This window comes from Mirounga leonina, unplaced genomic scaffold, assembly GCF_011800145.1.
Source record: "Mirounga leonina isolate KUSES-001 unplaced genomic scaffold, KU_Mleo_1.0 Mir_178, whole genome shotgun sequence".
In the NCBI taxonomy this organism is placed as follows: domain Eukaryota; kingdom Metazoa; phylum Chordata; class Mammalia; order Carnivora; family Phocidae; genus Mirounga; species Mirounga leonina.
The window spans coordinates 24,645,704-24,664,469 of NW_023270464.1; the positions used below are offsets into that span (position 1 = coordinate 24,645,704).

The 18,766-nt window shown below is 40.1% G+C and overlaps 1 protein-coding gene across 5 annotated transcripts in view; it reads right to left on the reverse strand.

Annotated features, from left to right (window-relative positions):
• CPEB1 (cytoplasmic polyadenylation element binding protein 1) overlaps positions 1 to 18,766 on the reverse strand; it is a 94,677-nt gene that overhangs the window by 64,952 nt on the left and 10,959 nt on the right. For all 5 annotated transcript variants that reach the window (XM_035024225.1, XM_035024221.1, XM_035024219.1 and 2 more), the window contains exon 2: positions 11,801 to 11,975. Coding sequence is in view for 4 of the 5 variants with exons in the window: in XM_035024221.1 (XP_034880112.1) it covers positions 11,801 to 11,975 (175 nt within the window). In the remaining variant the exon portion in view is untranslated. The remainder of the gene's footprint in view (positions 1 to 11,800; positions 11,976 to 18,766) is intronic.

An 18,766-nucleotide genomic window follows, 5' to 3' on the forward strand; every position in this document is an offset into this window, starting at 1 on the left:
CTGAAACTACTATAATACTGTAAGTTAACTATATTGGAATTTTTAAAAAAGCAGGGATCACTGTAATAATGGTTTATAACCCCTTTTCCCACGTGATTTCAAAGACTACCACATTTAAAGAAACAAAATAATTATTACTGTAAAAGTTAGTATGACTAACTTTGGTTTGTAATTTGAAATCTTGTTTTCTCCATAAAGATGTAATTTTGTCACAACAACTGAAAGGGGTGAGTAAAGACTTGTAAAGCAGCAAAGGTTTCATATGTTATTGAAAAATGCTAGTATAAATCCTTATTAGAGTGTTATAACTTTATGATGTCAAATGTAACCACCCCACAGTAACCAAAAAGAAAAAAGCCATAGGATACACACCAAGGAAACAAGCGATTTAAACATTTCACTACCAAAAAAAAAAAAAAAAAAATCAACTAAACATAAAAGAAGACATTAATATAAGAAATGAGAAGCAAAAAAATGCTATAAGGCATATAGAAAACAACACAATGACAGAAGTCCCTCCTTGTAAGTAATTAAATGTAAACAGATTAAACTCTCTAATCAAAAGACAGATTGGGGGTTCCTGAGTGGCTCAGTCAGTTAGGTGTCCAACTCTTGATCTCAGCTCAGGTCTTGATCCTAGGGTTCTGAGTTCAAGCCTCATGCTGGGCTCCACACTGCACATGGAGCCTACTCAGAAAAAGAGAGAGCGCGACACTGGCAGAATGGATTAAAAAAACATGACCCACCTCCATGATGTCTACAAAAGACTCAAGATCCAAAGACACAAAGACAGGTTGAAAGTGAAATGATAGAAAAATGTATCCATGCAAATAGTAATCAAAAGAGAGCAGGGTGGCTATACTAATACCAGACAAAACAGATTCAAGCCAAAAAAGGTTATAAGAGACAAAGAAGAATGTTATATCTTAATACAAGGTTTAATACATCAAAATACAAAAATTATAAACATTTACATACCTAGTGACAGACCATCAAAATGTATGAAACAAATACTGACAGGATTGAGGAGAAACAGTCTACAAGAGTTCAACACTTCAATACCCCAATTCACAATAACAGAGAGAAAAAACAGAAAGAAGAATTTAAAGAAGGAAATACAAGACTTAACACAATAAACCAATCAGATCTGACAGATATATACAGAACATTCTACCCAACAACAAATACACATTCTCCTCAAGTGCACATACGACATTTTCTTTGACAGACCATGTTAGACCACAAATCAAGCCTCAATAGATTTAAAAAGATATATATCACACAAAGTATCTTCTGACTACAACAGATGGCGCTAGAAGTCAATAATAAAAGTAAAACTGGGAAATTCACTAAACTGTGGAAATTAAACCTATTTTTTAAAACATATTTTAAACAATCAATGGATCAAAGTAGAAATCACAAAGAAATTAGGAAATACTTACAGACAAATGAAAATGAAAGCACAACATACCCAAACTATGGGACACAGCAAAGGTGGTGCTAAGAGGGAAATTTACAGCTATAAATGCTTTCATCAAAAAAACAAATCTCAGATCAAATACCTAACTTTACAAAGTAAGGAACTAGAAGAATAAACTAAGCCCAAAGCTAGCAGAAGAAGGGAGATAAGAGCAGAGATAAACAACATAAAAGAAAAAAAAAAAGTACAGGAAAAAATAAAATCAATAAAACCAGATGTTGGTTCTTTGAAAAGATCAACAAAATGGACAAATCTTTAGCTAAATGAACTAAAAGAGAGAAGACTGAATTACTAACATCAACAACAAATGTGGGGACAGTACTACTTACCCTACAGAAATAAAAAGGATTGTAGGAGAGTACTATGAGCTGTACTTCAAAAAATTGAATAATCTAGATGAAATGGGCAAATTCCTAGAAACACAAAACTTACCAAGACTAAATCACAAAGAAATAGACAATCTGAGTAGACCTATAACTAGTAAGGATATTGAATCAATAAATAAAAATCTCCCAACAAAGGAAAGCCCTGGACCTGATGGCTTCACTGGTGAACTCTATCAAACATTTAAAGAAGAACGAATACCAACGCTTCTCAAACTTTCCAAAAAAACTGAAGAGCAGGGTACACTTCTCAACTCATTCTGTGAAAACAGCATAATCCTGATACCAAAGACACTACAAGCAAACTACAGACCAACATCCTGTGTGAACATTGATCAAAACCAAAAATTGGACAAAAACACTCAACAAAATACTAGCAAACAGAATTCCACAGTGTGCTGAAAGGATTACACACTGTGGCCAAACTGGATTTGTTCCTGGAATGTAAGGATGGTTCAACATACAAAAAAACCCATATGCTCCATCAACAAAAAGAGGGGGGAAAAAAAAAAAACCACATGACCACATGACCATTTCACTTGATGCAGAGAAAGTATCTAAGATACTTTCACGATAAAAGCACTCAACAAAATAGGAATAAAAGGAAACATACCTTCACATAATAAAAGCCTAATATTAAAAAAACCCCATAGCAAATATAATACTCAATGGTGGGAGACTATAAGCTTTTCCTCTAAGATCAGGAAAAAAAATAAGGATGTCCACTTTTACCACTTCTATTCAACATAATGAAAGTTCTGTCAAGAGTATTTAGTCAAGGAAAATAAAAGGCATCCAAATTGGAAAGGAAGAAGTACAATTATCCCTGTTTGTAAATGATATATGTTGAAACCCCTAAGGAGTCCACAAAAAACTCCTATTAGAATAAATTCAGCTAAGTATCAGGATACAAAGTCAACACAAAAAAATCAGTTGCATTTCTGGACACAATGAACAATCTGAAAAGGAAATTACAAAAACTATTCCATCTACAATAGCATCAAAAAGAATAAAATACTTAGGAACTGACTTAACCAAGAAAGTGAAAGACTTGTGCAATGAAAACTAAGAAACAGTGATAAAATAAGTTAAAGACAACAAATAAATGGTAACACATCCCATGTCCATTACATGGATTAGAGGACTTAATGCTGTTAAAATGTCAATACTACCCAAAGCAAACTACAGATTCAATGCAATTCATATCAAAATCCCAATGACAGTGTTGCAGAAACAGAAAAAACCCTAACACCAAAAGCAAAGGCAACAAAAGCAAAAATAAACACATGGGAATACATTACTAAAACCTTCTAACTATCAACAAAATGAAAAGGTAACCTACCAAATGGGAGAATATTTGAAAATCATGTCTGATAAGGAATTAATAACCAAAATACATAAAGAAAAATCCATCCTAAAATTCATATGGAATCTCAGGTGACCCTGAATAACCAAAGCATCTTGGAAAAAAAAGAACAAAGTTGGAAGACTCACACTTCCTGATTTCAAAACCTATTATAAAGCTACAGTAACCAAAACAGTGTGGTATTGGCATAAAGACACATATAAACTAATGGAGAATAGAAAGCCCAGAAAAATTCTTACATATATGTTCAAATGATTTTTTGACAAGGGTGCCAGGACTATTCAATGAGGGAAAGGACAGTCTCTTCAACAAATGGTCCTGGGAAAACTGGATATACACATACAAATAAAGTTGGATGTTTATCTAAAACCACATAAAAAAATTAACTCAAAAATGGATTAAGGACCTAAATGTAAGATCTTAGAAGAAAACACAGGATAAAAGCTTCATGACACTGGATTTGGCAATGTTTTCTTGGATATAATACCAAAGGCACAAGTAAACAAAAAACCAGACAAATTAGATCTCATTAAAATTTTAAAGTTCTGTACATCAAAAGGCACTCTCCTGAGTAAAAAGGCAGCCCACAGGGGTGCCTGGGTGGCTCAGTTGGTTAAGTGGCTCCCTTTGGCTCAGGGTCCTGGGATTGAGCCCCGCATCGGGCTCCCGGCTCAGTGGGGAGTCAGTCTGTTTCTACCTCTCCTTCTCCCTCTGCCCCTCCTCCTGCTCATACTCTTTCTCTCAAATAAATAAAATCTTAAAAAAAAATAAAGTTGTTAAAAAGGCATCCCACGGGATAGGAGAAAGTTTGTAAATCACATATCAGATGAGGGATTAATATCTAGAACACAGAACAGCTAAAATTCAGCAACAAGAACAAAAAACAAACAACCTGATTCAAAAATGTACAAAGGAATTTGAGTAGATGTTTCTCCAAAGAAGATAACACAAATAGGCAAAAAGCATGTGAAAAGGTGCTAAACATCTCAAATCATTAGGGAAACACAAATCAAAATTAAGATAACCCTCATGCCCATTAGGATGGTACTACAAACAACAAGGATTTGTGAGGGTGTGGAGAAACTGGAACCCTTGTGCACTCTTGGTGGGAATGTAAATGGTGCAGCTACTGTGGAAAACAGTATGGTGATTCCTCAAAAAATTAAAAATAGAACTACCATGTGATCCAGCAATTACCTCTCTTGATATATACCTGAAAGAATCGAAAGCACAGTCTTGAAGAGATTTGTCCACGCATGTTTATAGTAGCATTATTCAAACTGCTAAAATGTGGAAGCAACCAAGTATCCATCAGCGTATGAATGGATAAGCAAAATGAGATATATACGATAACAGAATGTTATTCAGACTTAAAAAGAAAGAAAATTCTGACAAATGCTACAACATGGATGAACCTTGAGGACATCATGCAAAAGGGAGGGACATAAGCCAGTCACAAATGACAAACACTGTATGCCTCCACTTACATGAGGTACTTAGAATAGTCAGAACCATGAAGACTTAAGATGTAATGGCGGGTGCCAGGGGGTGGCGGGGAGGGAAGAATGGGGAGTCGTTGTTCAACATGTACAGAGTTTCAGCTTTACAGGATGAAGAATTATAGGGATGAATGGTGGTAATGGTTGCTCAACAGTGTGCATGTATTTAATGTCACTGAACTGCGCACTTAAAAATGGTTAAGACGGTAAATTTATTTTACCACAATAAAAAAGAAGAAAAATCCTAGACATTAATCAGTATAGAATGTGGGGAGCGTAGAACTTATCTGAACATAAAATTAGGGCCTCTTTCAGTTTCAGTACCCAGTTTGTGAGAATGTATACATCAAGCAATTGTATAAGGACTCCCACCCTGTGCCAGACGCAGTACTGAGGGTCAGGGAACCCAAGGGTGTTTAACGCCTGGTCCTTGACAGTCTAAACCGGAAACCAGGAATTCAACTTTGCAACATCACGATCCTACGCAAAGCTCTCTCACAACTGCACTGTCTATATATCCACACCACCACACAGTGTGTAAGTGCACTTATGGGCATTATTCTACAAATTCAACACACATAGCTTATTCAACCTCCCCCAAATCCTGTAGGTGGGTGTGGCTATTACTAGCCATGATTAGAGCAAGTAAGCAGCACAACCAGGGTCTGTTCTCATTAATCTGCATCCAGAGCCTGCGCTTTCGTGCAGGTTTATTATGACATGGGCAAACTGAACATGCTTTCTTCAAGACCTTATCTTCCCTGTTTTGAGACTACATATATTTACATTTAGAACACCACACAGTGGGGTCAATTAACAATCTGAAATAGCCAAGAATGATCTCATCACATCTAACAGAGGCAGGGGAATGTGAGAAAAAGTTCTCAGAGGTGATAACGAAGCTGTTCTTGAAAAAGAGAAGGATTTTTCTAGGCAGAGAACATTCAATTTAGTATTCTGCTTGACAGTTCAGCTATGTAGCAGAACAGCATTTCCTGCATGATTTCAACTAAGCCAGTGATTTTTAATTATATATAATGGAATCTCAAGAAACACACCAGCATAAAGGAAAAGAACACTGGGGCCCGGTTCTAGAGATCTTTCCTGGGTTGATGCCAGATCATACATGCTACCTGTGTTCTTTTAACTGTAGAAAATATTTCACAATATAGACAAAAACAAGTAAGCTTTACACCCAAGGCTGACTGAAATTTTGAATTATGACAATAAGTAAGGTCTACAAAGATGTAGGAAAAAAACTCTCACAAAATCCTGGCAGGATTGTAAACTGATAAATTCACTTTAAGAAAGAAGTTAGCAACCTAACAGTTTGAAGACAGTATATACCCAATCACTCTGCAATTCACTTCTAGGTATATAGGCTAGAGAAGTGCTTGTTACATGCACACAAGGAGATATAAACAAGGATGTTCACCAAAATACTGTTTATAATAGCAAAAATCATTTACCAATAGAGGATCAAATATTGTAGATATTTATGTAGAATATTACTACTAAACAGCAATTAAAACATACTGATTTGACTTAAAAATATCAATATGGACACACTGTAAATATGATACATAGAAAAAGGCAAATATAGGCATACCTTGTTTTATTGCGTTTTGCAGATACTGATTTTTTATAAACTGAAGATTTATGGTGACCCCATCTAGCAAGTCTATCAGTGCCATTTTTCCAACAGCATTTGCTCACTTCATGTCTCTGAGTCACATTTTGGTAATTCTTGCAATATTTTCCAACCTTTTCATTATTATCGTATTTGTTATGATGATCTGTGATCTTTGATGTTACTACTGTAATTATTTTGGGGCACCACAAACCATGCCCACCACGGGATGGCAAACTTAATTGCTAAATGTTATGTGTGTGCTGACTGTTCCACCAACTAGCTATTCCCCTTTTGTTCCCCCCTCTCCTTGAGCCTCCCCATTCCAAGATACAGTAATATCAAAATTAGGCCAATTAATAACCCGACAATATCCTTTAAGTATCTAAGTGTCCAAGTGAAAGGGAGAGTCACACATCTCTCACTTTCAAAAGCTAGAAATGAGTAGGCTCAGTGAGAGGAAGGTGTGTTGAAAGTCTAGATAAGCCGAAAGCCAGGCCGCCTGCCCCAAACAGACAAGTTGTGAATGCAAAGGAAGAGTTCTGGAAGGACATGACAAGTGCCACGCCAGCGAGCGCACGAATGATAACCAAGTGAAACAGCCTTACTGCTGATATGGACAAAGACTTAGCGGTCTGGACAGAAGCGCCAACAGCCACAACATCCCCTTAAGCCAAAGCCTAATCCGGAGCGAGGCCTCACTCTCTTCAATTCTGTGAAGGCGGAGAGAGGGCACGAGGCTGCAGAAGACAAGTCTGAAGCTAGCGGAGTTGGTTCATGAGGTTTAAGGAAAGACGCCGTCTCTGTAACTCCAAACTGCGAGGTGAAGCCGCAGCGAGGTCTCCAGAAGATCTGGCGGAGATCATTCATGAAGGTGCTTCCACTACACAACGGATTTTCAGTGTGGACCAAACAGCCTTCTATCAGAAGATGATGCCATCTAGGACTTTCACAGCCAGAGAGGGGAGGTCAGGGCCTGGCTTCCACTACACAACGGATTTTCAGTGTGGACCAGTCTTCTATCAGACGATGCCATCCAGGACTTTCACAGCCAGAGAGGGGAGGTCAGGGCCTGGCTACAAAGCTTCAAAGGACGGGCTGACTCTACCGTTAGGGGCTAATGCAGATGCTGACTTTAAGCTGAAGCTTGCGCTCATGTGCCATTCTGAAAATCCTAGGGACCTGAAGAATTAGGCTAAAGCCACTCTGCCTGTGCTCCATCAACGGAACAACAAAGCCCAGACAGTACATATGTTCACAACATGGCATACTAAATATTTCAAGCTCAGTGTTGAGGCCTACTGCTCAGAAGATTCCTGTCAAGATATTACTGCTCATTGACAATGCACCTGGTCCCCCAAGAGCTGATGGAGATGCATGAGGAGACAGATGTTCTTTGCACACCTGCTGATACAACATTCATTCTGCAGCCTATGGATCTAGAAGTAATTTCAAGTCTTATTATTTAAGAAATACATTTTGTAAGACTATAGCTGCCATACATAGTAATTCCTCTGCTGGATCTGGCAGAGTAAATTGAAAACCTTCTGGAAAGGATTCACCATTCTGGATGCCATTAAGAACATTCGTGATTTATAGAAAGAGGTCAAAATATCAATATATCAATATTAAAGGAGTTTGGAAGAAGTTGATTCCAACCCTCGTGGATGACTTTGAGGGGTTCATGACGTCCGTGGAGGAAGTCACTGCAGATGTGGTGGAAACAGCAAGAGAACTAGGAATAGACGTGGAGCCTCAAAACGGGACTGAAGTGCTGTGATCTCATGATCAAACCTGAACGGATGAGGAGCTGCTTCTCATGGAAGAGCAAAGAAAGTGGTTTCTTGAGATGGGATCGACTCCTAGTGGAGAGGCTGTGGAGATTGTTGGGATGACAACAAAGGATTTAGAATATTACATACACTTAGTTGCCAATAAGGCAGAGGCAGGGGTTGAGAGGACAGACTCCAATTTTTTTCCACTGTATTTATATTTTTATATTAATTTTATATGTCTCAAAATTGAGAATGTGTGTATATATGGATTAGTATTCTATTTTGATTTCATGCTATATTATGAAGATTTTTATGTAACTGAACATGTAGAAAACCATTATTCTCAAAAGGTATTATTCTAATAACTACAAAATACTCCATCACTTTAATATACAAATAAATATTTTCCCTTAGGAGACACTCAGGTTTTTTGGGGGGTTTTTTTCCCCCAAATTTTCACCACCCTAATGATGCTCTAAGTATCCTTCTACATAAATCCTTATTTGCACTGATTATTACTCCTTAGGAGAGCGTCTCAGATCTGGACATAATGAGTCAAAGAGCATGATGATTTTTAAAGCAAAAAAAGTGATCACTGAGGCCAAGTTGTAAAGGGGCTGCACCAGCAAACACAGGAGCAATGCCAGGAACCTCTCCCATGCACAAAAACAAACAAACAAACAATGAGTCGACACTCATTTTCTCCATCATGGGAAGGCAGCCCACTCAGAGGTGTGGCTTCCATTTTGTCCTCCACCTTTTTGTTGGAGACATGGGTAATCAGAGTTTGGAGGACAAATCACTCCTTTAATATCACTGGCCACGGACCTCCGACAACTCTCAAGAACATCCAGGGGCTTTGCGCAGCCCATGGTACCCGCCCACCCAAGCCCCCCGCCACCCCTGCAGCCATTGTGCAGGACTCCCCCTTCCCTACTCTTCCTTCAGTGCCCCAGACCTGCCAAGCTCTTTCAAAAGCCTTAGTGCAACCTTTTCTGTCTGAAATGTTTCCCCACACTCTTTATGTGATCTAGCGCTTTCTCTTCCTTTGGACTCCATTTTTAAACATACCTCCTCAGAGAGTTCCTGCCTAGGTCACTCAAAAAGTTATTACTTCATAGTACTTACTAAAACTTGCAATTATTTTATTTATTTCTCTGTTTAGTTTTTTTCCCTCTGTTTCCCATCCATGTTGGGAGAGCAGGTTCTGAAGATACCACATAAAGTCAGGAATCCTTGGAGCCTAACAACAGTGATTGGCACGAAGTAGGCATTCCCTATTTGCTGTTGAATTTCTGGTGAATTTGGCCAATTGTGGCAGTGAGGCCAAGTGTGTAGTAAGAGATGTGGAATCTGAAGCCAGATTTTGCAGGGATGGACCTGAACTACAGGTCCAAGGCTGAGGTGATCTGCATTACTTGATAAGGTAGCTGAATGATGTCTCCAAAGATGTCCATGTCTTCATCCTTGGAACCTGTGTATGTCTCAGAATGAAATACTGACGTATGCTTGGCCCAACAGCCAACCAAGCCCTCCCAAGGCTGGGGCAGTGTGATCTAGGCGCAAAGGCCAGAGCTCTATGTAGGAAGCACCTGGCTCAGCGGAAATCTGACCTTCAGTAGTCACAGCATCCACTGGAGCCCACATAAAACCAAGACCGGAATGGACGCAGAAGTCGAAGCTGGATGTACACCTGCATGCACCTGAAGATGCTCTGTTAGTGGGAGCCGAGCGTTAGGAAGTGGCCTGGTGCCAAACAACATGCACTGTGACAGCAGACCCTGGTCTGAGGCTGAGATTAGCCACTTCCTGACTGACTACGTAGCCTCACACAAGTCCTCCAACCCAGAGGAAATTTGGTTTCCTCATCTGTAACACGGGATTGACTCCAATTTTAAAAGAAGTTCTGTGAGTAAAAATGCTATCAAGTCACATTGGCCACTGCAGAGAACGCATTCCTGAAAGGGTCGATTGATGCAGCAAACTTCACTGTTGTCTTATTTTAACAAACTGCCACGGCCACCCCAACTTCAGCAACCACCACCCTCAACAGTCAGCAGCCAGTGGCTCAAGACAAGACCCTACACCAGCGAAAAGACTAGGGCTTGCTGAAAGCTCATATGATGGCTAGCGTTTTTTAGCAATAAACTAGTTTTTAACTGAAGTTATGTACCATTTTTCAGACATAATGCTATTGCACACTTAGACTACAGTATGATGTAACATAACTTTCATATGCACTGGGAAACCAAAAAATTCCTTTGGCTCGCTTCATTGCAATATCCACCTTGCTGCGGCGGTCTGGGAGCCAACCCACAATTTCTCCGAGGTGTGCCTGAGTAAGTTCCCAGCGTGTCTGAGGCGACCCAGTGAGATTTAAGCCATCGTTGATTGTCATTCATACTGGAATAAAATTCATGCAGTTTTCTCAAAGAAAAACAGAACACATATGTTGAACCAAGCAGATTTTCTGAGTTTTTAAAAACTTGGCATAAGCTAAAGGACAATAAGGGTTATTAGCTCATGACATACACCACCTAACAGAAAATCATACACATGTACTTTCTTGAAGTTTGAAGAGACAAGCCCGATCAGCATTCTTAGTTCCCCTATGCCCTTCTCCCATTTGCCCTCCAGTTAGAAAAACCTAATAGAAATAAATTCTACAGTTACCACAAGTCAGTCTTGTTTGTAATGAAATCTCTCCTTCAGACGTTTAGCTACACATAGCTACACATATGTTCACATAGGCCTGCATCTTTATGGGAATTATTTCCAATGTCAAGTTCGGAAGTAAATCAAAGAATTTATGATGAAAAAACAGCAATTACCGGTCCTTGTTCTGCAAACCCCACTATTGCCAAATTTCTTCAAGGCACATTAAAAAAATTAAAAACATGTTCACTTTCAACTAAAGTAACTCGAACAAGAAACATTCCATCAACATTCTTACAACATGTTGCAACTTCCACAGAAGATTATGAAACACATTTTAGGACTTCCAAGCCTCCTTGTGAAGTACCATCTTTGGGTATGCTACCCTCTCCCCTCCACTATCCTATGGGATAGCCTACATATCATCAGAACTAAATGCTTGTTGACTTGCATTCATGGTTAAAAGCGATTAAAATATTCAAGAGAGGCACTGTCCAATATAGCAACTACTAGTCCCATGGCCACCAAGCTCCTGAAATGCAGCTAGTTCCAACTGAGCTGCACTGTAAATGTGAAATACACTAAGAACACGATATCTCATTAATAGTTTTTATATTGACTCTATGGTTAGCATATTTTGTATACGTTAGGTTACATAAAATATTAATACCCCTTTTAAAAAAACATTTTAAATGTGACTACCAGAAAACCTATAATTACATATGACTCACATTATAATTCTCTATATAAGTAGTCCTGCTATCTCTGACCTATCCTTTTTTATCCAGCCTTTTTATAGGCCATAAGATAGATTTGTACATTATAAATTAAAGGCAGTCTTCATCCAGAGGGGAACCTAATCCACAAAGTAAGCTACAAAAAGGGGCTAGTATTACCAGAGATTCAGGGTCATTTTTCGTCGGCTTTGCAAGAAAGCTGCCTAGAAACAGGTCTACATACATACATAGTGTATGTACGAAAACATACACTAAAGGTTTCAAATCTAAGTCACCTGGCAAATGATCATGAATTCCTCGGTTTATGGGTGTAGTGCAGACTCTACTGAAATCCAGAGAATTATCCAATATGGCATTTATCCTTCGAAAGATATTGGCATTGCTACACGTGGAGAGCGCAGGTGCTTCCTGGTTGTCCCAGCAATCTTTTATCCTCCCGGCTTCTTCTTCCTAGACATAGAAAAAAGATATTTAGGTTTTCGTCCTAGGGAAAAAAAAAAAAGATACTTAGGTTTTTCTACGGTCCTTTATGATAAATAACCCCCCTTCTCCCAATCCAACACTGTGAGTTAGATAAAGTAACAAGGAGTTGAATTTCTTGCCTATATATGAAAATACTTAATGAGTCCTATTATGAGCAAGGTTTCCTGAGAGAACTATAAGAGGGAAAAAGAAAAACACAGAAACACAAGATATTGCCCCAAGAACCTTCTAATCTAATGAGACATGTATAGGAATTCGCATGGTGTGGCAGCAACAGGAGTTTTAGAACCAGAAATCCCTGATTCAAACTTTGGAGGTAGATCTATGTAACAGGATATTATCTGAAATTTTTTAAAAAATGAAGCACTTGGGGCACGTGGGTGGCTCCGTTGGTTGAGTGTCTGACTCTTGGTTTTGGTTCAGGTCATGATCTCAGGGTCCTGGAATCGAGTCCCACGTCAGGCTCCCCACTCAGCAGGGAGCCTGCTTCTCATTCTCCCTCTGCCCCTCGCCCTGCTCTCTCTCTCTCTCAAATAGATCTTTTTTTTTTTTTTAATGAAGCACTGGTACGTACCTCAAGCGGATAACCTCAAGTACTCGATGCTAAGTGAAAGAAGCCAGTCACAAAAGACCACCTATTATGAGCCCATTTACAGGAAATGCCCAAACCAGGCAAATCTAATCTAATTTAGAGGAGTTGCCTTCATCTGGGGGTGGAGAGAGAAGGAGGTTTGGAGATGGTGGCTAACGGGTACAAGGTTCCTTTCTGAGATAATGAAAATATTCTAAAATTAGATTATGGTGATGATCGCAAAACTGTAACCACACTAAAAAAATCACTGAATTTTATAGTAATGTGAATTATAGCTCTATACAGTTGTTTAGAAAGTTTGGTTCTGCCCTTTATTGTCAGTTACTTAACCTCTTTGCCTCAGTTTCCCCATTTGTGAAATGGGAAGAGTACCTACCACCCTTGTGACGAGATGTAATAAAGCACTTAACATGGTGCCTGGCATATGGCGGCTGCTATTTTTTCTACACCGGAAAGCACCATTAGAGCAGAAGACATGGTAAGCACCAACACCACCCCCCAAAGGAACGGTTCCAGTGCTACAACTCAACATAGTCATTAAAAGCACAGACAACTCGTCTAAGACTCTGAACTTGCACTGCCAGATATACAATCATGACCTGAGCCCCCTCTCCCCCAGTCAGAGCGATTCTCTTGGTATTCTCTAGCTCAGTAGACAACACCACCATCCACCAGGTGTCCAGACAGAAATCTGGTACCATTCTTCACTCTCCCTCACTCAGCACATCCCATCCGATGCCTGGCACAGTAAGCAAGGACATAGTGGCTGACAGAGTCATTTCTTTCTTTTTTTTTTTTTTAAAGATTTTATTTATTCATTTGACGAGAGAGAGAGAGAGAGAGAGAGAAAGCACAAGCAGGTGGAGCGGCAGGCAGAGGGAGAGGGAGAAACAGGCTCCAGGAGAAGCAGGCTCCCTGAGGAGCAGGGAGCCCGATGCTGGGCTCGATCCCAGGACCCTGGGATCATGACCTGAGCCGAAGGCAGTCGCTTAACCAACTGAGCCACCCAGGTGCCCCGACAGAGTCATTTCTAAGGGGAGTCTGACTCATCAGCTCTACAATTCCCAATTACCTTGAGGAAAAGAAACAAAAATCACACCAAGTAAGGAAACTAACACCTAGGATCTTACAGCTGGTCACCTCAAAACAAAACTTTAAAAAGCTGCGTGTCTATGTTTAGCCTATTAAAAATCAGGTAAGCATGAGAATGACCAGAAGCACTTGCAGTTTTATCAACTCTGCAGGATGGCCTTAAAGGAACAACCTGAGTCCCATATCATTCTCAAGCTCTTGAAAAGACTGGTATCCTTTGCAAGCTGTGAGGAGGACCAGAATACACAGTCCTGCAAGGTCGTTTTCCCAAGCCCTCCAGAGAGCCACCATTGAGAGCAGTTAAACCCACACACACAAGGCCCTTTTCACAACTGTAGATTTCTAAGATGATTCTCAACCTCACTAAGGCAACATCACAAAGGCTAAGATGCAAGCATTTACAATCAAACTGCAGATCTTAAGGCTGCATGCTTCCTCACTCATTTGCTGCCCCATCAACATTAACCAACTGCCTGCTATGTACAGTGAGCCCCCAAAGGGTAGGCAGATTAGACAGACTCAGCCAAAAGAGATTTCTGAAGTCCAGAAAGGGAACTAAGATCTGATCATGCTGTAAACAGCCACCACACAAGCTACAGTTTGCTGTGATCATACACTGTCCTCTCAGCCAAGGGGGCTCAGAGGAAGACAACGTACCTGAAAGTAAAGGTAGGAAGAAAGTCTGAAGCACAAAGAGAACAGAGGGGCATTATCAAAAGTGGTCCAATGTGCAGGGCACGGGGTATACAAGAGAGCAAACTGGAAAGAAGGCTTCATGCTAGGTTAAGGAGTTAGAATTATCTCCTACATCAGAGGTTTCCAAATTTTAAAAGGCCCCTCTTAATACACAAATACTAATTTGATTTTTATTTACTAGTACAGATGTGCTATAGATCTATGGATTCCCAGATCCTGGCAAGGAGTAAATACTGTATGTGAGTCTCAGGAGACCTCGAGCAACCATGAAAGAGCACAGGAAGAACCACCGAGGGAAGGGTCACAGACATCCGGGGAAGACACAGGCCCAGAGGCCCTCTGGGAGAAACCTGCTTCCCCAGGAGAAGGGCAAGGTCTAAGAATCTTACCATCTCAAGCAGCCTGAAAAAAACCCAATTTAGAAATACACCTGGCCAATGCTATCCCACTGCAAATCCCACTAGGAACATATACCGTAACTTGGAACCTCAAGGCAAATGAGATCTAGAATGCCTCCCTCCCTCCCTTCCTCTCAGGTATACCAAATTAGTTATCTAGAAGACTTTGGGTAATTAGAGCAAAAGGAAATGGAGTGTTTGATTAATATCCCAAACTACTTAATCACATCAGTAAGTACCAACTGTTTGCCTTGAATAACCAATCTGGAAGGTGGGGGAGAAAAAGATCAAAGCTAGCAATGCCTGAGGGGAAACCGATCTACCACTTTGCTTATGTGCACAATAGGGATAAAAGTAATACTACGGCCTCATATGACTTTCTGTGAATTAATACACATAACATGCCTGGCACAGTACCTGGCACATAATCACACGCTGAGCAGATGAATGCTGGCTATGGGTAGGATCATTACTAGCGCAGCAAGGGGTCAGAGGTTACCACAAGGATCCCTGAAGAAAAGACTACTTGCTCATTAAAGGAGAAAAAGTACTGAGGACACAAGCCAACTATTCTTTTGAAGACCCCAGGCCCTTCCATGCTGAATTTTCCTATTCCTTTCATTTAGAAAGCTTAATTAAAAGGACTAAAGATAGGTACACGTTTTAGGCAGTTCAGTTCGTATCCTAACAACACAATTTAGTGATCCTTCAAACTCTCCAGCTAAATGAATTCAGTTTCTCATTTTCAAAACACAGACCTTTTATCCACACCCATTACTCTATATTCTATCTTAACTGATCAATGTATAGGTCTGAGTTTGTATGTTTCACCATAAAGAAAAAGTCCCCACCCCCTTGGTTATACCACTGTTGTCTGATAATTTTCATGGTTATTTTTGGCATATTTTGCCTTAAAGTGAGATCATTTGCAGGTTTTTATTTAAACCTTTATTTGGTCTTTCACAATGGACAGGAAAGGAGGCTTTAAGAGGATCAGAGACTTGGAATGCAAATCGTAATACTATTGAGAACCATGGATCAAAAGAGCAAATTACTTGGCAATGCTAGAAAAGAGAAACAGTAATTCTAACTGTCACTGGCTAAGAATGGTGTTGAGACAAAACTAGTTGTACCAGGGGCACCTGGGTGGCTCAGTCGTTTAGCGTCTGCCTTAGGCTCAGGTCGTGATCCCAGAGTCCTGGGATTGAGCCCTGCATCGAGCCCCGCATCGGGCTCCTTGCTCGGCGGGAGGTCTGCTTCTCCCTCTCTCACTCCCCCTGCTTGTGTTCCCTCTCTCTCTGTCAAATAAATAAATAAAATCTTAAAAAAAAAAAAAAAAAAAAAAACTAGTTATACCTCCTTCTTGTCAGAAAGAACAGTTCATGAGGAATCTCTGCTAATACAGCTATTTTATAGCAGGTCTCAATGTTCTCCTCTTCAACAGGTAAAAGCTGACATTCCCATCATGACACACTGGTCTCCTACAGCAATAATTCTCAGTTGGGGGGGCGGGGGAGACAACAGTCAGAAAAAAGCGTTCCCCTTTTCCACAAGGGAAGACTCTTTCCCAAAACTGAATCATTGTTTCACAAAGCAGAATGAACACAGGCCTTGGAGTATAAATACTAACTCTACCGTTTAAGCATCTTCTATGAGCCTTGGTTGCCTCGGGTATAAAATGGAGTACCATCCACTTTGCAGACTTTGTAGTAATGAGAAATCTATAAAGTGCATGGATAGGCTCATCCCAGTCAAGTTCACCAAGAAGCTCATTCACTTGTTTAGCACTTCTAACTGGAGGTTTTTCTGCATTTGTGATTTGAAACGATCACTCTTAACTCTTTTAAAAATCTGAATCCAGGGCGCTTGGGTGGCTCAGTTGGTTAAGCGACTGCCTTCGGCTCAGGTCATGATCCTGGAGTCCCGGGATCCAGTCCCGCATCGGGCTCCCTGTTCAGCAGGGAGTCTGCTTCTCCCTCTGACCCTCCCCCCTCTCATGCTCTATCTCATTCTCTCTCTCAAATAAATAAATAAAATCTTAAAAAAATAAAAATAAAATAAATAAAATAAAAATCTGAACCCATACAACCTAGCTATGTTTTCTACTTAAAGACTAAGATCCCCAAATTTTATACTTATTTGTATGCTAGAATTGCCTAATTTGGAAACTCTGGCAAGGCCTTCGGAGACCATACAATCCTGCAACAACATGGTGATGGGATGGCCATTCTTTAGGTCAAAATCCCGGTCTGGGACTATTTAATGGTCATAAATGAATGCCAACTCTACAACCTCTAGGTTGATTATAATTCAGTTTGCCATTAATCAAAAACACAATACCTAGATCACAGGCCCCTTCAAGACTATTCCTGCTAATCATTTACTATGGCTTCATGAAAAGCCAGTTGAGATTTACGAAAGACTGTCTGAAGGACACACAGTTTATTCTTCCAGATGGGAGTTTTAACCTGGGGTACATAGACTGGAATCTACTAAGCCTCCAGCAAAACAGTGTTCACACTAAAAAATTTCACCTGAGGAACTGGTAGGTTTTCTTTATGGAAGAATGTAAATCATCTAGCCAAATACCCGTGTGTCACCTGGTCATTCAAAGTCAGTTTGTGGTTGGAACTTTACTGACTCTACAGTTGTTAAGAAATGCTTCTCTACTTAATTTTCTCCTTGACCCTTGACCATTCTGAACTGAACTTCCACCTCAAGTCTTCTGTGCAACACTGTAAGAACTTAAAATTTATTAGGTTGGTCCATACAAAACTGTCAACATTCTACATGTTGCAACCAACAAAACAGCAATTTCACACAGTTCAATCTAATTATTTCGTAACTACTAAAAACCTGTTTGGTTAGATGTTGAGATTACAGATAGATAAAACATAATCTTTGACCTACGGAGAATTACTCAAGCAGGAGAAGTAAATCTAGTTAGGTAAGTGGAGATCAAGTAAGTACAAAATGCTACATATACAAGAGAGGAGTAGATTAAAGTATCTGGAATGGCTTGACAACTCAGACTTTTAAGCTAGAGAATGAAAAGTCAGAATTTCTCTAAGTGTGGGAAAGGACAGACAAGCAGAGAACATGCAGAGTGGATACAGAACACAGTAAACTCAAAAAAAGGAAGTGACAGAACAGGGCTGGACAGGGAGGGTCTCCAGGAATAAAGGAGAAACGGCTGCAGGTCCTTACTTGCAGAAAGACAAAGTGAATCCATCACCAGATACAAGACTCAAGATGCCACCCCTTCTTTCTCTTCCTTCATGATCTGACCTTCCTCTTTCCTCTCCACTGGTTCCTTCCCATCAGTCTGTAAGTATGCCCAAGGCGCACTCACCCTAAAAACCTAAACACACCTTCCTTGATTTAAAACTCCTCCCAAGCCACTGCCTTCTTTCTCTTGCTCTACTACCAACCTTCTAGAAAATATGCTATACTTACTTCTTAACCTCCTGTTGTCCTCTCAACCCATGATATCCTGCTAGCATGACCCCCTCCCCATACACACACACACACAAAAAAAAAACCCACTACAGAACTGCTATTAAATTAATGACTTCAAATTGCCAAACCCAAACAATATTTCAGGTTTATCTTACTTGGTATCTTTGGGGATCTGATCCTTAACTATTCTCCACTCACTGAATTCAGGAACCCCCTTCTCACGGATCTCTCTTTACTTTTCTGGCTAGTTTTCAGTTTCTACAGGGTACATCCAATGCAATACAGACCCACTCTCTCTCTCTCTCTCTCTCTCTCTCTGGAAAAGGAAATACTACAATTTCCAAGACAGGCTTATGAGAACATTAAGGGAATATTTAATACCTTGACTGCTCAAGAATATCCAGAACACCTGGTCACTGTAGCCGTAGCTCTCGTCACACTTACCTGTCAAACCGTTAGCTGTAAGCGCTGTTAGCGCTGCGTCTGATAAACGGAAAGGTCCCCCAAGGTCTCTAAGCAGC